Source organism: Ictalurus punctatus, chromosome 11, assembly GCF_001660625.3.
Source record: "Ictalurus punctatus breed USDA103 chromosome 11, Coco_2.0, whole genome shotgun sequence".
NCBI classification, from domain to species: domain Eukaryota; kingdom Metazoa; phylum Chordata; class Actinopteri; order Siluriformes; family Ictaluridae; genus Ictalurus; species Ictalurus punctatus.
The window spans coordinates 20,562,999-20,588,339 of NC_030426.2; the positions used below are offsets into that span (position 1 = coordinate 20,562,999).

A 25,341-nucleotide genomic window follows, 5' to 3' on the forward strand; every position below is an offset into this window, starting at 1 on the left:
ACAGGAACGTGCACTCGAGCTCCTTCTCAGTGTGAGGATGGCACGCGTTTCGTGGCAGAGGAGACTCGAGGAAGAAGAGCTCCTTCAGCGCGTTTTGGAGCGAAGGGTATGGAGAATACGTCAGTACAGCAAGGAGCTTACAGTTGAGTCCGGTGCTGATGTTCTCTCTGAGTGGATTTGTGGAATGGATGCATGGCGTCTGCTGGAATCTGGAGGGTCGGGTTGTCTGGGTGGTTCGTTTCTGAGGATTGACTTGACGTGGTTTGTTTTGGGTTTGGTTTTTGCATACTAGAGTATCGTTTGGTTGGAATATTTCACTTAACTTCTTTCTTTCTTTTTCTTTTTTTTTTTTTTTTCTTTTTTTTTTTTTTTTTTTTTTTTTTTTAACAGAAGTGTCGGTCTGACTGAATTGATGTCCAGGCTTTTTATTTTTCCATTGTCTTGTCTTTCGTTCAGGAGGTAGTAAAGGTCGTAGTCAGGGTGACCCAAGACAGCTATCTCTTTCTAAATGACCAATCGCTACCGATTGCTATAGTTCAGTTTCCAACAGCGTCATCATTAGAAACCACAGGAACCAATCTAGTCGTTCCACTGACCTGTCTCCGTGATGCCTGGCCTCTGATGAATCCAGAGAATGTGCTCCTGACCTCATACACCCTAGGGCAGATTTCCAGTCTTTCAAATCTCTTTCTCTCCTTCCCTGTGTCCTGTGGTGAACTCTGTCTAGAATATCTATTGGTTAAACCGTTCTGTGTGTGTGTGTGTGTGTGTGTGTGTGTGTGTGTGTGTGTGTGTGTGTGTGCGTTTCGATGCAGGTTTCATTACCTGTATAAATTATTCAGGGGATGATTAGAAATCCCCCGGAGGGAAGAGTGTTGTCCGCTGTAGACAGCTCTATTAGCCTGAGTCCAGCCAGTGTTTATTAACCAGCCAGACTCTATTACACATCCCTCTGTGCCATTTCATCAACTCACTATTCCCTTTTCCATCACTCCTCACTCACTCATTTCATTTTATTTAATTTATTTCTCGGAATTCACACACATCGTACCTTTTTGTGGTTATTACAAAAGCACTTTTCCAGTCATTTCTAAAGAATTGATTGAATCCAGAAATGTTGTATCGTCATGTCTTGTGAGATATGTGTACATTTTTCCAAACGTGTTCATTAATTCCAGTCTCCTCAATGGAAGTAAAAGGAGCTTATGAAGTGATTTTTTCTGTTCACTTTTTAAATTTAAAAAAAAAAAATTTTTTTATCGTTCTTAGGCTCATGAGCGTTCGGAGAGTGTGGAGGTGACCTTCGTCACCCAGCTCATTAAGAGGCTGATGATCGTCATCGCTCGGCCCGCCCGGCTGCTGGAGTGTCTGGTAAAAAGCTATGTTCGGTCTTCCTGATGCTTTATTAACCTTACTGTTATTCTTCGTGCTGTTTTCAGCAGTTAACGAAGCAGAAGAATCAGCTGCAGCCTGACTAAACCACTGTGAGCCTATCAATCCTAAAAGACTCCTCCTTAGGCATTAGCTATTTGCCAGAATGTTCTCTCCCTGTGGGTCTGGAATGATCGAGTGTACAGACACTCGCTGATCATTTATAAAAAAGCTTATTTCTGATCATGCCCATGTGTTTGCATTGCTTCGTCGTTACACATCACTCATACACGACTGTACAATAATACTAGTATGATAAACACACACATGCTGTAGGCTCCATGGTCGTGCTCGCAAGACAGATCAGACGTAGTACCGAGTGTGACAGCGTATTTAAAATGACTTTTTCTTTATGCAGCTGTTCATGATTTAATCCTGAGACCAAGGCGAACATTAAAACGAGCAGAGATTTTTCTCTTCGTCGCCTGTCGTTGATATCGTGAGGAAAGGTTTTGATTGATTACATGCTTACTGAAATAGAGCGTGCTTACTGATTTGGACATAAGTAATTAAATGTGTCATTTTGGAAAACACACACTATTAAAGATTTCCAGAAAGTTCCAAATGGACAAACCAAACATAATGTTGTTCTGATGGTTAAAAAAAAAAAAAAAAGATGGTCTGTGTGTCGTAAACATCTCTGTGTCTCTGATAATAGGTGGGAATAGTGCAGCTGCATGGTATAATGAAGCAATGTAATGTCTTACTAGAGGTACGACCGTTGCTTTTGTGACTGCTGACAGTTTTAACACGCTGACTGTTCTAGCCGTGTTCCTCATGTAGCCTTCTGCAGCCATGGATAATGATGGTGGGAGACTTTTCTGTAAGTTAATCTTACAAAAAAGGCAGATGCGAGTGGAACAATTTAAAAGGATCACTACTTATTATTGATTTATTACTCTGGTGGAATAGATAGAAAAAATGACGTTAGAGCTCTCTACTGTGTGTCTTTATGTGGAGAGAAATTTCCTCCTGCAACGAATGCCACTATGTTCTGAAAGTGCTTCACTCTTTGTTAGAAATGTTCTCACTTGATTTCTGTCTCTCTTTCCTGTGTTGTAGGAGTTTGATCCTGAGGAGTTCTATCACCTGCTGGAAGCTGCAGAAGGCCATGCAAAAGAAGGCCAGGGAATCAAAACAGACATCCCTCGTTACATCATCAGTCAGCTGGGCCTTACTAGAGACCCCTTGGAGGGTAGAGCCGATTTCCTGTTTTGAAAACACGTCCCTGTATTGTTTTAGCACGCTGATTTTGGTACTTTTAATGTCTTTAGTATTTGTTGCGTTCATTAACAGAGGTGTTAATAGGATTCTCTAGCTGAATCCTAGCAAAGAAAAACACTAAGGTCCCGATCACACTAGGTGTAACTTTTACCTCGGCCTCCGTTGCATATTTATAGCTATGCGAAGCGAGCAAGTTTCCTTGCAGTGTTAATAAATGGACGAACTTTTAGACATGCATTACTGGCAAAAGTTTTAGTAAACCCCCTCCCCACCCACTTTTTTTTTTTTTTTTTTTTTTTTTTTAAGTACAAATGTCGTTAAAGATTTTTTTTTTTTTTTTAAGACTTCTACATTAGCGAGTCAGTATAAAAACATTTTAGATTCCCAAAGATTAGTTTTCCAGCACAAAATGAAATGTTACAGAAAAATGTTTGTATGTCAGTAAAGAAAGCAGCGTCTTGTATATGTGTGTATATACATAAACACACAGCCTAGTGCTTGCATACTCAGAATGTATATTGAGGAGAAAAAGACTAATATTTACATGCGTACAAAAATACATAGTGTGAATACAGCCTAAGACAGTATTAGAATATTATGAGACCTACGGTGTTATACTGTGATAAAGTCTCATCTGCTTTTCTTTAATGCTAGCTCTGAACTATATAGTAGCAGAATGACAAGTCGTTTCAGCTATCGCTTCTTGTCCTCTGTTTAGAAATGGCCCAGCTGACCAGTTACGACAGTGGAAACTCAGAAACACCGGAGACTGAATGCTGCCTCGACTCCTCTGAGGTAAGCCAAGCACTAGTTTAATGACAGACGTGAACTAAAGAGCATCGATTTATGGGTCTGATACTCACGTGGACTGCGATTTGTTTCTGTTCAGAGTCGAGGTGCTACTGTACAGCCAGCTCAGCCACAGCCTAAGACCAAAACACCAAGAGAAGAGGACTTTGAAACCATCAAACTCATCAGTAACGGAGCTTACGGGTAAGACATCGTACGAAATAAACGCACGTGTAAACGGTCCGAAATGTCATCGAGGACTCGAATTACTTAATAATATGGATTCGATTCCAGGGCTGTGTTTTTGGTGAGACATAAGGAGACACGTCAGCGTTTCGCCATGAAAAAGATCAACAAGCAGAACTTGATTCTGAGGAACCAGATCCAGCAGGCGTTTGTGGAGAGGGACATCCTCACCTTTGCAGAGAACCCGTTCGTCGTCAGCTTTTTCTGCTCCTTCGAAACACGCAGACACCTCTGCATGGTCATGGAGTATGTGGAGGGTAAGAAGCACTTTTAGTTTAGCACTTAGGCCACAACAGTGGCCTGACTCATGTACAAGTCAAACAAATAGCCAGCTTAGGTTTATTTACAAATGTAATATTTGGTGTTGGGAACATTACAAAACAAATATTACTACCAGTGCCCTTCTGTTCTGTCCTGAAAAGGTCATTTTTTAGGCCTTAAGTGTCTCAAATTTGATTTTCTATCGTTTTAGATGTTAAGCTACCACCATTCCTAATCTGAAGGTGCATTTATACACTTGGTCAATAGCATGAGGTTAAACTAAAGCTTTCAGTATTTGAGCTGTACACATAGTCATGTTGGTATGGTGAACTTCTTAAATGCGCTATTTGAAAAAAGGGTTTTCATATTTGATATTTCTTATCTGTAATTTTTACTAATTTCAGGGGTGGGCAGTTTGCTCACCCAGTACAAGCAGATTACTCTTCCAGGCGATCAGTTTTTCCATTCTCATGCAGGTCACTACTCGCTTATTTTCCATAGTCTGTATTAATGCACATAAATAGAGCGGCACAGGGATGACGTCATGTTGTAAAGGCAAAACCCGGAAAAGAGTTCGCATTTTAGTACTTCAGGTTCCATCGTCATGAAGTCAGTGGTTTTTTTTAATGGGATTTTGGTTAAAAGCCCGAAATAAGGCGTGTGGTGAACACAAGCTCAAAATATTTATATCTACGACATAAAATACGCCAGTAAAACCCCACTCATGATTTTTTAAAAAGCTTTTACATGTATTAAAAAAGGCGGTTGCTAACTGTCACGTAATGAGGGTTTAGGATGGATGCAAGTGCAGATAAGAGCTTTATTGAGGAGAGGCAGGCAAATCCAAAACGTGAGACAATAGCGTGGTCAAAAACAGGCGAAAGGTCAGGCGATCAGCAGACGGGCATAAACAAGGCTAAACCAGAATCTAATGAGGTCAAGAATAAGATCAAAACTATGAGACATGAAACTATGAATAAAATGCTTGGTGCACAGAAAACTCGCGCAATACTTCGCGTCGAACAATGAGACGCGAGGGGTTTAAACGACAAACGTAATTAAGAGTGAACACAAAACAGCTGAGACTAATGATGACGCGTACGGGAACGGCCAATGACAATACAGGGGCGGAGACAGGACAGAAATCATAAATGCACATGTAGAAAGTAAACAAAGTCACTGTCACTAAAAGAGCGCGCTGCACACTCCAGCGCTTATGTGAGGGGAAATCGTGACACTAACATGTTGCTAAATGGAACTACAGACGTTATCGGGGACATTAAACGTCATCACGCCGAACAGGAAAAAACTTTGTAGATAAACTGGTGCAGGTGCGCTGTGCACAATTCCCAAAAAAAGTGGATGAAGATTCCTCCACAGAGTAAATCCGTATTATGGAAAATGTTTTAAATAAAGTTTGGAAAAGTTGTGGGAAGCTCGGTGATGGTGACGTTGAAGTCGAGCGACCGTGGTGTAGTTCGTTTATAGCGTACGGTTAACTGTTTATTTCTGTAGATTGTATTTACGCTTCAGACTTCATACAAATCGTGTTCATTTATAAAAATTATCTTGATGCACAAAACGTGTTAGTATTGTAAACTTGTGTTGATCACAGAGATTATGTTTTTGTGATAAACCAAAAGCCTATGGGAAAATCCTATTGGGTTTTTGTCGAGGGAACCGGTGTGATGATAACTTCCGGGTTCCGGTACAAAATGACGTCATCCCTGCACCTCTCTATTTGCTCATATTACTTTTAAGTTCAGTGACATTAGTTTCTGCTTTTTGGTGGTAGTTAATTTCAGTGCAGGCACATTGGAGCTTTCACTGGCTAATGAATTGATTAGTGATTTAATGAATTTGTCCATCCCTGAATGTCAGCAAAGTCTTTAAAGGTATTTGCAGAGGCGCTGACGGAAGCTGTACTAAAGCCTGAGTGTGATTGTGTTCAGGTGGGGACTGTGCCACTCTACTAAAACACATCGGTGCGCTGCCTGTGGATATGGCACGCATGTACTTTGCTGAAACCGTACTGGCACTGGAATACCTGCACAACTATGGAATTGTACACCGTGACCTCAAACCTGACAAGTGAGCTCAGCACACACAGAGACAGATGCACAAACACTCAAAGGCTGAGACAAACATACACCGAGCCTTGAACACACAGAGAAATACAAGGACGCACAGGTAGAGACTGTCACTCACATACACATGGACAAAGAAACACACACACCAACTGTAAGACCAACACTCACAGACAGAGAGACACACATACACAGAGACTGCAACACACACAGATCGATACTCAAACACAGAGACACAGATCGAGGCACATGCAGACAGAGATGTAAACACACACACACACAGAGACAATAATTTGCTCCCAAGCTTCAAAATTTCCCTCTGTAGTTTATTGTAAGAATTTCTGAAGAGCACTTGTCACCTGCTCATCAACTGTGTTTTTATTTATTTATTTATTTTATTTCAGTCTTCTAATCACTTCAATGGGCCACATCAAACTGACAGATTTTGGCCTGTCAAAGATTGGCCTTATGAGTCTCACCACTAACTTGTATGAGGGCCACATTGAGAAAGACGCCCGTGAGTTCTTAGATAAGCAGGTAAAGACTTTTGCATACGTCTGTGAGTTTCCATATTCCTCTTCTCTCATGTGGTCATTCCCTAAACCTGCTCTGCATGTTTGCCTGCTAGGTGTGTGGTACACCTGAATATATCGCCCCGGAGGTGATACTCAGACAGGGTTATGGGAAACCAGTGGACTGGTGGGCCATGGGAGTCATCCTGTATGAGTTTTTGGTGGGCTGTGCACCTTTCTTCGGAGACACCCCCGAAGAACTGTTTGGACAAGTCATCAGCGGTTAGTGGCACAGTTACTATTACACCAATTGTAGAAAAGTTACACACTTCCCTTTCAAGTATTTTTTTTCCAGGAGATACGAGTATGCGAATGAGAACATTAGATGATGGATAATCTGGAAAAACACTGAAAAAGACCACAGTGAACATTCTACGCTCTACCATGTTAATACGCTAATACGAACAAGGACTGAAATTTAAAAGGGTGATAAAGTGAATAGAGAAATGAAGAAAAACGAATCAAGGGCATATTACAACCTTTGCAGAAAAATAATTGACATGATATAAACATATGGAAAGCAGCACTCATGAGCTAAACGCTGGGAAAAGACACATCCTGTGAATACCTTCCGGTGTCACCTGAAAGTTCATGTTTTAACAGTAATGTTTTATCTGCACATAATAATTCTGAGGTAATAAAATCGATTTATGAAACCACACAAATATCTACAAAAATCTCTGCACTGGAATATGTTTTGCGTGTTGCATTTGTAAGAATGGGGAAAATCAAACATGAATAGAAGACTGATATGTAATCAGAGATATGTAATCACTGATATGTAATGGTGATGGAGAACAAACGAATGGGGAAGGGACAAAGACAAGGCCTGTATGTACTCTCTGAGGGCACTTGGAAATGGTATTAAGGAGGATGGTTGAGGACAAGGTGATTGGCAACAAGATGGTTGCCAGAGAAATATCTCCCTCCAATTCTCACCTGGTTTCCCACTGATGCTAAGCAGGGTTGAGCCTGGCAAGTACCTGGATGGGAGACCTCCTTGGGAAAAATAAGATTGTTGCTGGAAGTGGTATTACTTAGGCCAGCAGGGGGCACTCACCCTGTGGCCTTTGTGGATCCTAATGCCCCAGTATAGTATAGATGGTGACACTATACTGTAAAAACAGCACCGTCTTACGGAGGAGACCTTAAACTGAGGTCCTGTAGTCATTAAAAGTCCCAGGACAATTCTAGTAAAGAGAAATCCTCTGAAATCCTCCACTGGCTTTCTCTATCATATCATCATAATCTCCATCTCTGAATTGGCTATTGGCTGAATTCACTCTCCTCTCCACTAATAGCTGGTGAGTGGTGGGCATTCTAGCACACTATGGCTGCCTTCGCATCATCCAGGTGGATGCTAAACACTAGTGGTGGTTGCGGAGGACCCCCCCCCCCCCCCAATCTGTGTAAAGCGCTTTGTGTCTAGAAAAGCACTATATAAGTGTAACTGTAATAAGAACAGAACACTGTCCTCATGATAGTTTGTACTCTACACTGATCACACAGGTGTATCATTTGTCGCCTGTTTGACTTTTTGCTGCAGATGAGATAGTGTGGCCTGAGGGGGACGAAGCTCTTCCTCCAGACGCTGAAGACCTCATCTCTAAACTTCTCCGACAAAACCCACTGGAGCGATTGGGAACAGGTCTGCACTCGTACATAACACACACAACGACTGAAGTGCTAGTGTTTTTTTCTAAAAGTGAAATCAAACTTGTGTACTTGTCTTGTTCATTGTTCTTGTGTTGTGTTTTGATATTCTGTTTTGAGTCTCCAGCTCTTTATGATTCTGTTTTTGTTTACACTCTCTCTCTCTCTCGCTCTCTCGCTCTCTCGCTCTCTCTTTGTTCAGGAAGTGCGTTTGAGGTGAAGCAGCACAGGTTCTTCATTGATCTGGACTGGAACAGTCTCCTGAGGCAGAAAGCTGAGTTTATCCCTCAGCTCGAGTCTGAGGAGGATACCAGCTACTTTGACAGTAAGTCTTCAAATAAGCCACTTTTTTTTTTTTCTCACCAGGAATGGAGTAAAAAAAAAAAAAAAATGGTGGTGGGGAGGGGTGTGCACTGCTTTTATCTGTCAGTCTCACACAGGCACAGCCTGAGTCTGTTTTTAATGCATTTCTCCCTTTTTCAATAGCTCGCTCTGACAGGTATCACCACGTGGACTCTGAGGAAGAGGAGGATACCAATGACGATGAGCGCTTGGAGATCCGCCAGTTCTCTTCCTGCTCCCCACGATTTAACAAGGTACAAAACGTATCACGTTTCTGAATGCAAACGTGCAATGATCTTCGTTGAAGAGCTAATGTGCTACTGACTTCACTCTGATCCAGCTTTTATGTTCTGATACACACACTCTATATTGAACCAGTGCATCCCTTAAAAAAAACACCACCACACACACACCTCTCCGTTGTATTGCATCTATACATGTTCAATGAGACATGGTGTACAGCGTCTCGTGTTTCCTGATCAGGTTTACAGCAGTATGGAGCGTCTGTCCCTACACGAGGAGAAGCGCACTCCTCCCCCCACCAAGCGCAGTCTCAGCGAGGAGGGCACCGAGAGACTCGACAGTCTCAGCAGCCTCAAGTCTCGGGACCGCAGCTGGATGGTGGGATCGCCTGAAATGTACGTGCTCTGTTTTAGTAGTTACTGTGATTAATAAACTAATGTATGGTGTATCTGTGGGTCATCAAAAACATGAAAGAGCGATGTAAAAATGAAGGCTTTAAACGACATTAAAAATATCATCTATAATATAATTTTCATTATAGCAATTTAACACAAAAGGGAACACTGTTATGCTGCTGTTATCCTTCTGCCCTGCTAACAAAAATCGTTCGGTTATTAGTCTCCAACTGCTTATTTTTACCTGAAGGTAGACGTATGATTAAAAAGAAAAACAGATTGTTGCTTAAAAAGCTGCACCTGCAAGCTGTAAACCCAGAGATTTACAAAGAGATATCAGGTGACTGGAGGACAGATTTTGAGGATTGGTTGGGGAAGATTGATGGAAAGAATACATAAAAGTGCCGTGCAGATTTAATTCAAGTCATGCACTTTGGACTCCTTTTCTATTTAAAGGATTGCATAGCTGTAGTAACTGTTTTTTTTTCTTGTGTACTTGGTATTCTACTTTATAACCATTCAAAATTGTTATTTACATTTTTTTTTTTATTCATTACATACATATTTCTGTTATCCAATTTTGAGAATGGATTATTTATTAACTTACATGTATGTTTATCTTCAGCCTGCGTAAGCGCCTGTCAGTGTCCGAGTCTTCACACACTGAGAGCGACTCCAGCCCCCCTCTAACAGTACGCCGCCGCTGCTGCTCTGCGATCATTGAAATGCCTCGGTTCGCTATCTCCACCGAGGAGGAGAGCACCAGGAAGACTCCAATCAGGGCTCAGCGCAGTGAAGAGCTCCCTTCTGCTATCCCAGAACTCCCAGTGGAGAGGGAGCTCCGACTGGATGATTCTCCCATCACACCAGGCTCCACTTCCAGCCAAGCCACCCGCGGCACGCTCACACGTCAGTGCCGTCTCTGCAATCCACTACATATACACTACCGGTCCAAAGTTTAGAAACACTCATTCTTTATTTTTATTGTTATTTTTTCCACATTTTCGAATAATATTAAGTCATCAAATCTCTGGAGTAACACAAATAGAACTATGGGAATTATGTTGTGATAAAAAATCCGAAATAAATCAAAATAATTTAGTATTTTAGCATCTTCACAGTAGACGCCCTTTACAACTATAATTTCCAGAAATGTATTCTTGGCATTTTCTCAACCGATTTCTTGAGGAATTTCCCGGAGATGCTTTTTACACAGTGTTAAAGGAGTTCACACCGACGCTGGACTCTTATTGGCAGCTTTTCGGAATATTTCGCACCGAGTCGTCAGTTTAAAAAAGTATATTTTTTTGTAAATACAATGTTAGTTTTCTGTTGAAAGAAATGGTTATGTTGGCACGATTACATTTTTGTCTACAACACCGATTTCAAACATTTAATCACGCACCTTTTAAGGTCACATGGGTTAAGCTTCTGACTATGGATGACTAACATTTATTGTCTGTAATGTGCCTTGTGTGCAGCTGGCAGCGGTAGCGATTCTGTGGATAGAGGACCTCCTCGCTGCGGCAGTACTGAGGGAGCAGATAATTCCACTCCCAAAGCCATCAGCGACCTGGCAGTCCGTCGAGCTCGCCATAGACTGCTGTCAGGAGACACTGAGAAACACACGTCACGGCCACTCAACAAGGTCATCAAATCAGCCTCGGCCACTGCGCTGTCGCTCATGATTCCTACAGGTGAGTGCATGCCTCTGTGACCAAAGGAATGAAAGGACGTTCAGCCTTAAATGGTGATTTCCTTACATTCTTCCTTACTCACAGTAGTAGAACATGTGGGGTTTCAATTTTTGTCATTTTATTATACGGATGTTTTAAAGCAAGTCTTTCCTTCAACTTCTTAATTCCTAAAATCAGCCTCATTTTTAGTTGAAAATTTTTTTAATTGATTAAATTGAGTCAGAGTACTGGTCAATGGTTACTGCAGTAGTTCTGCCTGATTCTCTGACGAAAAAGAGGAAGATGAACATCCTAGTTATGACATTTCACATGTAAGTGAAATTTCTCAAGCAATTTCCATTTCTCAAGCAATTTATTATGGTGACTTTTCAGGAAGTGTTATAACGTGGAAAAAAAGTGATTTTTTATATTTTATTAATACCAATTTCCTTGGCTCCAGAGCACCATGGAGCCTCTCCCCTGGCCAGCCCCATGTCTCCTCATTCCCTGTCCTCCAATCCATCGTCTCGGGACTCGTCTCCCAGCAGGGACCTATCACCGGCTGTTTGCAGCGTGAAACCTGCCATCGTTATCCACCGAGCAGGCAAGAAGTATGGCTTCACGCTGCGTGCCATCCGTGTCTACATGGGAGACACTGATATCTACACCGTACACCATATGGTCTGGGTGAGTTCATTAGACCTCTAATAGAGATCATTTTGAATTTTTGGAACCCGTTTTAACTGGATAATTAAAGCGAGTCTGCTGACCTTTTTTTTTCCAGCATGTGGAGGAGGGAGGACCAGCTCATGAAGCAGGTCTGAGAGAGGGAGACCTCATCACACACGTTAATGGAGAAACGGTCCACGGGCTTGTTCACACCGAGGTCGTGGAGCTCATTCTCAAGGTACGTACAAACACAGAAACATGCTCAAGTCGTGTTACAAATCGAGCATGGTGAATCTAAAACCGGCTTTTATTTCATGCAGAGTGGAAATAAGGTGTCTATATCAGCCACTCCCTTTGAGAACACATCCATTAAGGTTGGGCCGGCTCGTAAAAGCAGCTGCAAGTCTAAAATGGCTCGGCGCAACAAAAAGACCAAAACAAGAGAGGGACAGGACAGGTGAAGTTCATGGCATCTTTCTTTTTTCATTCTGTTTATGTTTGGGAATAGGAATAGTTTAATACTTTCTCTATATTGACTTGAAACTGTGTGTGTTTTGTGCATTTGGGGAAATTCTCACAGTAAGAAGAGGAACTCCCTATTTCGGAAGATCACTAAGCAAGCGTCTCTCCTGCACACCAGTCGTAGCTTGTCATCTCTGAATCGTTCTGTGTCATCGGGTGAGAGTGTGCCTGGATCTCCCACACACATGTCCCCTCGCTCCCCAACGCAGGGATACCGCTCCACACCGGATTCGGCCCACTCGGGTAAAGCTTTCAGCGTGCTTCACTATGTACAACCCCAGTTCCAAAAAAGTAGGGACGCTGTGTAAAATGTAAATAAAAACAGAATGCAATGATTTGCAAATCTCATAAACCCATATGTTATTCACAATAGAACACAGAAAGCATATCAAATGTTTAAACTGAGTAAATGTACCATTCTGAATTTGATGGCCGCAACACATCACAAAAAAGTTGGGATGGGGCAACAAAAGGCTGGAAAAGTAACTGTTACTAAAAATAAACAGCTGGAGGTTAATTGGCAACAGTTCAGTAACATGATTGGGTATTAAAAAAAAAAAAAAAAAAAAGTGACTTAGAGAGGCTTTCAGATGTAAAGATGGGCAGAGGTTCACCAATCTGCAAAAAACCGCATCCACAAATTTTGGAACAATTTCAGAATAATGATCCTCAACGAAGACTATGAATCTCTCATCAAATTCAAAATGACCTTATTTTTTTCCTTAAAATGGTACATTTACTCGGTTTAAACATTTGATATGCTTTCTCTGTTCTATTGTGAATATTTGTGAAGATTTCAAATCATCGCATTTGGTTTTTATATACATTTCACACAGCGTCCCAACTTTTTTTGGAATTGGGGTTGTGCTGCTGTTCACATCTGAGCATTTTATTCTTCCTAATAAGTATTAATGCTCTGAACTCACAAAGTGCTTCCTAAAGCTGTAAAGCCATGTAATTAAAAAAAAAGTCGTTAAGGATATTCTCGCTCTTTTGTCTTTATGCGTTTGTTAAATGTTGGTCCTTTTTTTTGGTGGTACTGTAATTAGTGTCAGCAGCACTTCTGGTCATAAAGTTAACGATTCCGCTGTAATTGAGCAGCAAATTTTTTTGTGTCACTTTTAACCTACAATTCACACCAGACATGACACTTGAGTAACACTTGTGCATTCCATAAGTAATTTTCTGTCTCATGCACACCAACTGAGTCATCAAACAGCATATATTTATTCTACTTACACCTGATAACCTACCCATCACCAGCATCATATTGTTATAGATGATTAATTCCTCAATGCCATGCCCATATTTCATGTATATGATATGATTATATATTTTAAAAGTACGTTTGAATGATTTGTAGAACACCGTAGCAGTATGTGGATTTTTGTCTGTTACTGCAGTTGGGGGAAATTCATCTCAGAGCAGCTCTCCCAGCTCCAGCGTGCCAAACTCTCCTGCCAGCTCTGGTCAGATCCGACCCAGTTCCCTGCATGGCCTGGCCCCAAAGCTGCAGCGCCAGTACCGCTCCCCTCGGCGCAAGTCTGCTGGTAACATTCCCCTGTCGCCACTGGCCCGTACTCCCTCACCAACGCCCCAGAGCACCTCCCCTCAGCGCTCCCCTTCTCCACTGCCCAGCCATGCACTCCTGAGCTCCTCCATCGGTCAGTCCTTTCCTGTAAAACTGCACTCTTCTCCTCCGCTGGTGCGCCAGATCGCGCGTCCGAAGAGTGCTGACCCGCCTCGCTCCCCTCTACTGAAACGTGTGCAGTCAGCGGAGAAACTGGCAGCCTCACTCTCATCCTCCTCCTCGTCTCCCTCTCCTTCGTCCGCTGCCGATAAGAAGCTGCCGGTGGGCGCTGGCCGCAAGCACAGTCTGGAAATCACACACACCGAATTTAAGAAGGAGATGCTCCAGAGGGAGCCAAGTTTGCAGAGCTTGCAGGAGTGCGCTAGTGAGACTCTTCTGGGAGGGAGGGTGTCTCCAGCCGAAAAGGCCACCCTGCAGAAGCCTTTAGCCCGTAAGCTAGGTCGGCAGGAAGGCCCCGACTCTGCCACTGGATCGTTAGGGCTGGCTCCTGGTAAGAGCAAGCTGAAGGACAAGCTGTCAGCTATCCGGCAGGATCGTGCTGAACGCAGAGAGTCTCTGCAGAAGCAGGATGCCATCCATGAAGTGGATTCCTCTGAGGATGAGACAGATGAGGGTTCAGAGGACAGCCAGGATGGACGCAGGACAAGCTTTGTCCCTCCTAGTCATGTGCTTCGGCCCACGAGTGTGATAGGATCCGCACATATCAGGACAGGGCCTGCTGCTTTAACTACTCTGCCTCTGACCCCATGCACAGTGGCTCAGCCAGGCTCTCCTCAGCTCAGCCAAGGTCTGCAGGCCCAAAACCAGACGCAAGCCCAACCTTCATCATTGGCAGCTAACAAATCTGAGCAAGAACCCACCCAGACCCTGATATCTACTCCCTCTGCTGCCTCTACCTCAGCCCTACCAGAAAATTCCAGCGAGAGACGGGGAAAGATTCAGGACTCTGTGTCCAGCAGTAAAACACCTGGTCCTCAACCCAGCTCTCTGACCAGCACTTTTTCTACACCTGGTAGCGCGTTTACGACTGTCAGCAAGGACCCTTTTGTCAAACCCTTAGCACCCACTGCAGACCGGAGGACTGCCAAAGTGATCAGCAAGCAAGAGCCCAGCACAGTGCCTGTCATAACCCGAGAACCCCAAACCCCTACTCCACCAACTGGAGGCATCACTAAGGAGATGAAGGATGCAGACAACCGGAGACAAGCAGCTGCCGCTGCTGCAGCAACCTCCTCCATCTCCATAGCAGCTGAGAGTGGAGTGGATAAAGTGGTTTCCCAGCTGGCCACAGTGGCCAAGAGCATGCTAGGGCCGGTCAAGCTCAACATCCCAGGGACCAAAGATGCCACTGAGCGGAGCAAGGAGACCAGACCTCAGGCAGACATGGTGCACCCAAAAAGCAAAGATCCACATTTGAACAGTTCTCGTTCTCCTGAAAAGACATTTCCAACAGTTGCTTCTGTCTCCAAAACAGGGCGACAGTCTGAATCCCCCACTCGACAGTCCCCTGCAGTATCCGAGTTACCTTCGACTTCACATAGGTTCCAGGAAACCGCAGGAGCTTCAAAGAGGCCTTCCATCCCAAAAGACAGCTCATCAGGACCAGGAGAGTCCCAGGAGAGGCCAGGAACTCCACGGAGCAGTGCCTCCCAGAGGCCCAGCCCTGAAGCACATTCCCAGAGCCAGGCCAAAGCCAGTTCCTCCGCACAGCAAGACAAATCCAGCAAGAAGACATAGCAGTCTTGCGCAGAAAAAAAGACAACTCGCCTAGCATGCATGTTAAAAAAATACAAAAATATACTTCACACTAACCTTGAGAGGAAAGAAGTAAAAGAAGCAAATTCGAGCAAAGGAGCTTAGCAGCTTCATTGTGGATTGTTCTTTATTTGAGGACTTTTGGATTGCTTTTATTTTCCTCTTTACCACTATTCTCAGCATTGTTTTATTGAGTTCAGAAAAAAAGAAAATATGGGGCTAGAAATAAACCATTTGAAGACAAACATTGTAACATTCAGTGCGTGTTCACTGGGAAATTAGGTTCTCACTTTATTTGCTGTTTTAGGTCTAGTGGTGCCTTAATATAAATTAAAAAGTCCTCACTTGTAAGTCTGTTTGCCATTCATTGATGGAGGCAAGATGTATCTCAGCAATAAAATCAACATATGCTTAGCAATTTCTATTAATGTAGTAGAATCCTGCATTCAGTTGGCTGAAAACCACCACTACATTTTCCATCAGTGACCATTACAGTACATTTCCAACAGTTTGAGTACTGTACAAATTGCGTGCATGGAATATTACACATTTCTCACTAGTGCTAAAAATTAATTACGCAAAAGAGCCTATAATATTATTTAAAACAAGTTTCCCAGTTAAGAACAAAAGGTTAAATTAGATGTGTGATTAAAAAATATATATATATATTTAATTTGTTGGCAGGATTTCATGTTTCTTCAAGTTGTTTAGCTGTACAAACTTATTCCACCTGCCAGGATACATGTTATTATGGTAAAACATCAGGCCACATGTACATGCTTGGTGTATAGATGATTGTATATGATGTACTGATATTAATGACGTCGTCTGATCTCAATACTGATGTCTGAAAAAAGTGCGCCTAATTGGAAATGTTTTGTTTTTATTTCTAGCCCCTGCTCTCTTTTTTTTATTTTATTATAATTAATAACAACTGAAATGGTTTTTATTTTTAGGATCTGGACCAACTTGCTGTGTTCTTTCTGTATATTTGCCATTAATCTTTTAAAGTCAGAAAACTTGTACAGGCTTGTTAATGAGTGAGTGAGCGTGTGTGTGTGCGTGCGTGTGTGTGTGTGCGCGCGCTTATATAAACGGATATTTAAAGTTCTGTGTCAGTTTTATATCTGAGTGTATTGGGAGTGTATCTTAGATTAGATTCTGTCTTTGCCATTTCAGCAGTGTCTGATTTAGACATTTATTACTAGCAGGCAAGGATGTATTTGCACAATCCATTTTTACTTTGTGTCATATGAATACTAATAAAATACAGTCCAATCAGATCCCAGGGCTTGTTGGGGTCTTGAGGGGTTTGACCAATCATTTAACCCCTTGTTACCTGTCATGTTATGTGGCTACATTTATGTGTTTACACCAACGTAGGTGAATCAGATGCCTGTGGAAGTTTAAGTGCGCACTCCTGTTTCTCCTCTTCATACTGGGTTTTTAAGCCTATTTGTGCTGACATTTACAGAATATCAGTTACTTTCAGTTAGTGTTTTAACAACGCTGTTACAATGCTATATATTCATCAAGGAAGGCTCATAACTGATCCAGTTTTAAACTCTTTTGTTTTTTATTATTAATTGCAGCGTATTCATGAATGTCATTTCATAGGTGAGTCCTGAAAATCTCAGTCTAAAAACAACCCTACTATAGTTTGCAGCTAACTTTGATTTCTTAATAACTTCTTAATAAGGAGAAATTAGTCATCAAATGAAATGAAAAGCTTTTGACGGCTCTTTGAGCCAGAAGCTTCATTTCAAGCTACGCGGTTTCCGTGGGTATTTTACATTTTTTGTGTCTTATTGTATTTTAGAGTTGGCGGTTTGCCATTATGCATCTAAGTGGCTCTGTCCTGAATTCACAGCTTGATACACAGGACCAAATATTGAGCTGTATCTGAATCTGTTCCCTCCAGAAGATATGAACCGTTTACCTCTTTATTAGGACTGAGTCTAGGATGGAGGTTAAACGAGTGTGGAGGTGGGTAGAAATTATTTAAAAAAGTGTTAATGGCTTATTTTAACCATAAGCTATGGACTGGAATATGACTACTGTTTAATTTAATCAAAGTCCAGCACAGTTGGGTGATTCTCCTGCTTTAACTCTAAACTAAACCAAGATGCTTTATAATGCTAAGAGCAAGTGATTTAATCCGAAATATATATATATATATATATATATATATATATATATATATATATATATATATATATATATATATATATATATATATAATATTTGTGTGTGATGATTCTCAATTATACTGACCAACCTCATATACAATTTTCATGATTGGGCCAAACCACTGAGTGTCTAACAATAGGAGGCCCAAGTGTGTGTGTGTGTGTGTGTTTTAAGAAACAAATCAGCAGTGTTGGTCTCCAGCATTCCACTGGACTCTAATGTCTATTACAGTCCACAGCTCATGGTTAAGCATTATAATTATACCTTGTTACTTAGTATAATATCCAAGTAATGTTAAATCTAGAATAATTAGGAACAAAAAGTGGTCTGAACCTTGACTTTTTGGGTTAACTGTGTTATGTATTGTATTCACATGCTCACTGTTGTATAGTTTTACTATACTGTATGCTCAGATCTGGTTAAAATGCCAGGATCCTGTGGAGTTGTTCACTAATACGTCTTGCAGCCATATGGCATCACACAAACACACCGTGGGCGTGTGATTTTACAGCCAGCCCTTCTTACCCTCTGTCTGTAAAACGAAACCACTAATGCACCAGTAAATAAAGAGACCACGAAGGCACTCACACTGCATAGTATAAGTCTATGAAATGACATCTGGACAGAATAGGTGCTACACCACTTTCCCTGAGGGATTTCCCCAGTACATAGAGATTATAGTATATGTCCTGTGTTCTCTGTGGGGTTTTTTCTTCTTCTTCTTCCATTTTTGTGCACGACAGGTTGTACAAATGAACAGAGATGGGATTTGAAAAGGAAAAAGAAAAAAGAAGAAAAAACTGCTAGTTAAACCAGTGCAATATCTTTTTAATTTCTGTTGTGGTAAGATGCATGTTTGTTGTAACTCCTTCCTTAAGAACAATAAAGATTTTTTTTTTTTTTTTTTTAAGAAAGTTGGCTCTCTTTATATTTCCATGAGTATGTGCCTACTTTTCATTGTGCAGACATGAAGCAGTGTAGATGATGTGGACCGTTTAGCTCTCGTTTAAATCTGAAATGTACTCCAAGCTGTAATATAAAACAGCTACTTGAAATGGGGGTTTGGGGAGATTATGCCCTGTAGGTTTAGAATGAGTTTGTGAAATGGTGTCGTCACCTGTCACTCAATCTTCTCACCTCTGTTGCCGGAAATTATCATCAGGACAAAAAAAAAATGGCCGAGTTTTCAGCGTTTTTCTTTTTACATTCCTCAATATTAATATGGTGAAAAACAAACAAACAAAAAAACAATTTTTAAACACAAATTCCATTGTTAAAAAAAATTCAACTGCTTTTGTTGCTTTTATTCTTTCATGAGGTTATAAACATTATTATTATTATTATGATTATTATAGTAATATAAAATATTTTATATAGTAATATAAAAATGCTCCTTGTTCTGATACTTTTGACTAAGTGTTGGTTAACTTTGTTACAATGTTCAGTCATTTCTTTTGATTTGTCATTTAAAACGTAGTTATATAGTTATATCTGCCCACGTTGTATCATTTTAAAGGGTTCAATAGAGACATTTCAGCCACAAAGCATGATTTATCCACTTAGCCATAGTGCTGCACTAACAGTGCTTTGGTTGTGACATTTAACAGTAATTTATCACAGTAATGAATTGTGCCTTGATTGTGTTTTTTAAAATTTTTTTAATTTAATTTGACAATTACATTTCCATCACAATCTTAAGAACCCCCCATAATGCCACGACAAAGCCCAAGGGGTTTCGTCTGTCCTAAAACAACAGGGTGGGTGAGCGAGGCATAAGATAAGCCATGAGGTTAATTGACATGGCACAATGAAAATAAGCTGTGACAAGGCCGACAATAATGGAGCCTCATTAGATTGGTGTGTGTGCGTGCTTGCTCTCTCCGGACCCCCATGTGGGGCGTGTGACTGTCAGTGATCCATCCAGTCGAAGGAATGAAGAAGAAGGGGTCATAGGTTATCCTGTCAGCTTTAAAGGGGGCTGCGATGTGGGATAATTGGTCTCTGGTTTGGCTTCACTCGGCTGGATCTTCCACCTGTGTGTGGGCAAGTTTATCTTCACGTCTCAGACCTTGAGTGTTGTACATGTGAGAAAGAAGCCTCCACCTCTCAAAAGTCTTCCATGGTGTATGGTTGTCTTATGTAGGGGGATGGAGGGACTTTGACAAGCTGTATGTTGTCCCTGCACCCCCAAACCTTCCTCTCCGTCTCAGCGTCGCTCTTTGACAGGCGTCTGCTGTTGGTGATGAATTGCTGCTCGAGCCTGTGTCTGACGCCTTCTCTACATGACTGGTGCAAATTCATTCCCACCCTGCGTTTCTCTACACAAGGGTCCCATCCCAGGCTACATGACCTGTCTGCACGTGAGCTGAAAACGGGGCTCAATAACTTCTCCGACGTTACTGAAGTTATTTGACCCCTTTCTGCTCTCACTCCTGCTTATGAGCTTTCTCAGGAAACAGACGGGAGAAAGGAACGAGAGAGGGTACATACTGGACTATCACATGATTTCTTCCTGCCTTTTTTCCCCCCAGGTCTTCTGAAAGTAGGTGTCTTTCAGGAGTGTCCTCTATAATCGTGCTGGCAAGCTAAGCTCCAGACCATCTGTTCCTGCTTCAGCTACTTTGCGTTTAGCTCTATTCTGTTTAACAGTGGTTAGCATTGAAAACAGGTGCATCACCCCTCATTTCAAACTGGCTTGCATTATACATGTATTAATAAATGCTTTAATTCTCAGTCTCGTTCACCATTAGCGATGAGCTCCACCTGGCTAAAGCATGACCGAGAGCAATGCTGTGCTGTGGGCTAATTGTTCTCTGTTGCAAACATGTGCCAGGTATTTAATGAGCCTTGTTCACTATGATATATGTGTACTGTATACATACACACACACCCTGTGTTCAGCAACGAGGACTGGTGAGTGCCAGGCTAATAGTCTGTGAAAATGTGGTTCCTTGGGACTAGGAAAGCCATAAATTAATCCAGGGGGGATGAGTGAAAGGTGTAGGGTTTGGCTTCTCTGCTGTTCTGCTGATATGGCATAGAAAGCAGAGAAAACGATGGACAAAGTGTTGGCTGGAATTTAGGACCCCCTGAGAAGTTCATTCTTTGGCTTGCATGCTTTACCTAATCTGCTTTACCACCACCCGTCAACGCACAGAATTTAAAAAATGTATGTGTGTGTGTGTGTGTGTGTATACAGTGGGGGGGAAATGAGTATTGGACGCGTCAACAGTTTTTTCAGTAAATATATTTCCAATGAGGTTATTCACATGAAATTTTCACCAGACAACAGTATTAACTCTAGAAATCTGGAAATATAAAGAATTCATAACATTAAAGTCCATAAATAAAGTCATGTGTAATAAAGTGAAATGACACAGGAAAAAAGTATTGAACACGCTAAGAAAAGGCAGTTCTCCGAGGCGAGGAACCTGCTGAAATCCGTAAGTAATTATACCCCCCATCTGTGTAAATTAATATCAGCTGGGTTAGTAAATTGATGGTCTATAAAAAGGCTTTTCGTTACCAAGGTGTCACACAAGAAACATCTCATGATGGGTAAAAGCAAAGAGTTCTCCCAAGACCTTCACAACCTTACTGTTGTAAAACATATTGATGGAATCAGATACAGACGTATTTCAAAACTTCTGAATCTTCCAGTAAGCACCACTGGGGTCATTATCCGCAAGTGGAATCAACATCACTCTGTTATCAACCGGCCGCACACAGGAGCTCCTCGCAAGATTTCTGACCGGGGAGTCAGAAGAATAGTCAGAAGAGTAGCCCAAGAGCCAAGGACCACTCGGAAAGAGCTCCAGAAACACTTAGAGGCAGCAGCTGCCATCGTCACAGAGAAAACAATAGGCAATGCACTCCACTGCTCACGCTCACCCTGCAAGACTCCATTACTAAAGAAAAGGCATGCCGAAGCTCGTTTAAACTTTGCTACCACTCATTTGGACAAGCCTATGAAACACAGGGAGAGTGTAGTCTGGTCAGACGAGAGCAAAATTCAACTTTTTGGTTGTCATACTACACACCATGTTTGGAGAAGAAATGGCACTGCACATCACCCTAAAAACACTATACCAACAGTGAAGTCTGGAGGTGGAGGCATCATGGTGTGGGGCTGTTTTTCATCACATGGTACTGGCAGACTTCATATAATTGAAGGAATAAGGTATGGAGCCCTTTACTGGGAGATTCTTGAGAACCTTAAAATTGATTGATTTATTTAAAAAAGCTAGTAAGCAATTTTGCTAATCTCTTGTTTGACAGAAGGATGTCATTACTTTATACTTGACATTGGAAGGTTTCATATACAGTTTCATCATATGGGAATATATTTACAAATTCCTGCAATCAAAATTTCCTCTGCTACAACAGATTATTGTATATTGTTGCACCTTTTTTTTTTTTTTTGGCTATATTATTTGAATAACCTACAAAGGTCACGCTAAAAATTCTACACCACCACTCTTATAGTGATCGCTTGTACTTGTCTATCTGTAGGAAGTTCTACTAAGGTTACATGTATTTATAATTTGATTCAATAAAAGTACACTGACCTGGTAGCAACCGGGACTGAGAGTTCGATTCCCGACTCCGCTCTGTGTGTGAGGAGTTTGCACGTTCTCCGATTTCCTCCCTCGGTCCAAAAACATGCATTGTACATTGATTGGCATCTCTAAATTGTCCCTAGTGTGTGAATCAGAGTGTGCGCGATTGTCTCTCTTGTTCTGTTAGCACCCTGTCCAGGGTGTCCCCCCACCTCGTCTTCTGGGATAGGCTCCAGACGCCCTGCGACCCTGTGTAGGATAAACAGTACTGAAAATGAATGGATGGATACTGATATGGTCGGTGCAATCCATCTTTCAACTTCTGACCAGCTAGCACCTGAAAAAATGCCTTTTACTAGATGACACAGTTATCTCTTTTTTAAATTCCTATAATCCTGGAATGTCCTCTCTGTCCACTTTTCAGGGAAAACAGACTTGTATTAGTGTCTTCATGCTTGAGTCGTCTAAGCAACTGTAACATTGTTACTGAGCTAAATCTCTGACTGTTTCATTGTAGATGGCACAAATGAGCTACACATTTTAATTTCAGTCAGAAGCTTTTCCGTGAATGTAACTGAATCTGGGAGAGCTCCTGCCTGCCCTCCTCCTCCTCCTCACGGCGCCACTATGCTGTTTTGATAGACTCTCTGTAGAGTAGCGTTTCCTTAAGCATGTTTTGATTCCACCAGTAACTCATCAGCTCATTACGCAGTCATTAGTGAGCTGGGCCTGAATCATTTATGAGTATCTGTATAGTGTACTACTGTGCTAATTGTGCATATTTCATATTGTTTGGGAAATAAGTCCTGCTAATAAACATCCCTTCGGACATGCAATGCACAACTCCAGTGCTGGAGGGCCGGAGTCCGGCCGAGTTTAATGATCAAAGATGCCTGATTCAGCTCACCAGACAATTATCAGGGTTAGAAGGTGTGTTCAAGCAGATAAATCACCAAACTGTGCCTGGCTCTGGATCTCCAGGACTGCAGCTGTGCACATCTGCCTGCGGATTTAATTTACAAGTATCTTGTTATCCCAGATCGCTAAAAACACATTTGTGCCCCGTATTCATCTTTTTATCTTTACATTGCTACGTCTCCACTGCAGGAACGTTTTTCAGTTTCCAGGAACTGTTTCCGGAACCGAGAAATTTCAGTAGCGTAATCAGAGCCGGTTGCAGTTCATGGGCTGCGATGTTTATTTAGCAATTATATATATCTTTTAAATATTATATTGCGAAGGTGGAATGTTGGCAATTTTTCTTTTGTTTCAACGTAATCACAAATTTCCTTATATTCGCACGCTAACAACACAGAATCTTCATCGGCACTTTGTCCTCCATGTTTGTTTTTCTCACCTGTTCCGTGATTGGTTGAGAGGTTAAAGCGCTTGAGGTCACTGAAAAGTTGGATTTTTTCGATTTTTATTTATTTATCTATTTTTTAAATTTATTTTGTTTAAATCGTCCTCATTCCCACACAAAGAGTGCAGTGATATATTGACACATGTTCATAATTTTCTGTCAAATTTGGCATTTAGCTAGAAAAAAAAAAAAGACTAAATTTTGACCTGGTTTTGCATAGAACTATCATTTCCTTTGAAGAACCAATTTATACTCGAGTAAGGTAGATTCATTAATTATAGGAAAAAATGCCATCTTATATAGTCTTCATTAAATGTAATTAAAATGCAAACATCCATCCATCTTCTATACCGCTTAATCCTTTTCAGGGTCACGGGGAAACCTGGAGCCTATCCCAGGGAGCATCGAGCACGAGGTGGGGTACACCCTGGACAGGGTGCCAATTAAATAAAATGTAAACAAAAAAACAATAATAATCAGAAGGCATTTGATCTTGTCTTGATGTCAGATTTCATGAGAACTGTGTGTGTGTGTGTGTGTGTGTGTGTGTTTGTTTTAGTACTCTGTAATGGGTTTAGTGCTCAGTAATGGTGTGTGCTGGAGGGGCAGTGGATGGGCAGAAGGAGTCGAGTCACTGGGGGTTTCCATCACTGTCGTGCTGATTGATTGGACCTTCGGCTGAGATAAAATATCCCGTCCCACATTCAGCTGAAACCAGCAGCCTTAAGGGAGGTAAAAGGGCAGCCCCTCACACACACACACACACACACACACCTGCATAAACATATGTTCACATGCATGTTCACTTGCACACCTGCATTCGAGTCGAGCTCCACTACTTCACCACACACACACACACACACACACTGCTAGTCCAGTCAGTACGGTTGCCTTCCTGGAGATTCTGCTTGGCCTCTGAGATTCAGCGCTTATTTGTTAGTCATTCTCTCACTGTGCTGTATTTCTGATCTGTGTTTTTCAGGAAGATGAGGGTGGGGAGGGTGTGCTTTGATCTCAGTCACACACAGCTCAATCAGAGCAGAGCCGCAGTGTTTGCCTTGAGCACACTCCCCAGCTCCAGGTTCTCTTTTTAACATGAGGATTCACTTCTCTCTGTGGAGGGACAGCTCTCATCTCCTTAAGCCACACTCTAACCATCAAATGTTGATGCCCAGCGTTCCGTGCATTTGTTTGTGCATGAGGACAGGCGGGAATGTTGAGTGTGTTGCCTGTTTATGCCAGGCTCTGCAGGCTCATCAATAATTCAACACGGCTCTGTGCTTCTGAAAATCCCACTCGCGCCTCTGGCTGACGGCTGACTAGCCATAATGAAGGCATAACTTTTTGTGAGAGAAAGTTTGTTCTCTTATGTCTCGCTCTCTACTTCAGAAATTCATCCACATTTTTAAAATCATCTCTTTCCTGGTACATGTGTACCTGTATGAGCCGTGCCGAGCTGATAGCATCCTGCTGTTCTTTGGCGCATCCTTCTATCCATATTTCATTTTCCACCTGCCGCAAGAAATCTGATCATGAAAGCTAAACAGTCCCCTTTAAATCTTAATGATAGTTACTAAATTAAGCCATAGGAGGGCAGCATTTGATTAAATTATGTATGGACTCCGCAGTGTTTTGATTCAATATCAGTGTCTGGTTATTCATCTGTTTTGGTTTCTGTTTTAAACATAACTTTACATCATTATTAGGCTGGACGATGCAGATGATAATCACAAGAACACACACTCTACTCAAGGCAGTTAAAATGTGGATTGG

The 25,341-nt window shown here is 41.8% G+C and overlaps 1 protein-coding gene across 6 annotated transcripts in view; it reads left to right on the forward strand.

The window, feature by feature from the left end:
• mast2 (microtubule associated serine/threonine kinase 2) overlaps positions 1 to 16,784 on the forward strand; it is a 153,001-nt gene extending 136,217 nt beyond the window's left edge. For all 6 annotated transcript variants that reach the window (XM_017479805.3, XM_017479806.3, XM_017479809.3 and 3 more), the window contains 19 exons: positions 1,270 to 1,371; positions 2,494 to 2,626; positions 3,374 to 3,450; positions 3,545 to 3,648; positions 3,739 to 3,947; positions 5,904 to 6,042; positions 6,443 to 6,575; positions 6,667 to 6,832; positions 8,157 to 8,258; positions 8,466 to 8,588; positions 8,750 to 8,859; positions 9,089 to 9,243; positions 9,869 to 10,152; positions 10,725 to 10,940; positions 11,380 to 11,606; positions 11,704 to 11,826; positions 11,909 to 12,045; positions 12,169 to 12,353; positions 13,514 to 16,784. In XM_017479805.3, the coding sequence (XP_017335294.1) occupies positions 1,270 to 1,371; positions 2,494 to 2,626; positions 3,374 to 3,450; positions 3,545 to 3,648; positions 3,739 to 3,947; positions 5,904 to 6,042; positions 6,443 to 6,575; positions 6,667 to 6,832; positions 8,157 to 8,258; positions 8,466 to 8,588; positions 8,750 to 8,859; positions 9,089 to 9,243; positions 9,869 to 10,152; positions 10,725 to 10,940; positions 11,380 to 11,606; positions 11,704 to 11,826; positions 11,909 to 12,045; positions 12,169 to 12,353; positions 13,514 to 15,438 (4,650 nt within the window). In that variant the 3' untranslated portion in view covers positions 15,439 to 16,784. The remainder of the gene's footprint in view (positions 1 to 1,269; positions 1,372 to 2,493; positions 2,627 to 3,373; positions 3,451 to 3,544; positions 3,649 to 3,738; positions 3,948 to 5,903; positions 6,043 to 6,442; positions 6,576 to 6,666; positions 6,833 to 8,156; positions 8,259 to 8,465; positions 8,589 to 8,749; positions 8,860 to 9,088; positions 9,244 to 9,868; positions 10,153 to 10,724; positions 10,941 to 11,379; positions 11,607 to 11,703; positions 11,827 to 11,908; positions 12,046 to 12,168; positions 12,354 to 13,513) is intronic.
• The last annotated feature ends 8,557 nt before the right edge of the window (positions 16,785 to 25,341 follow it).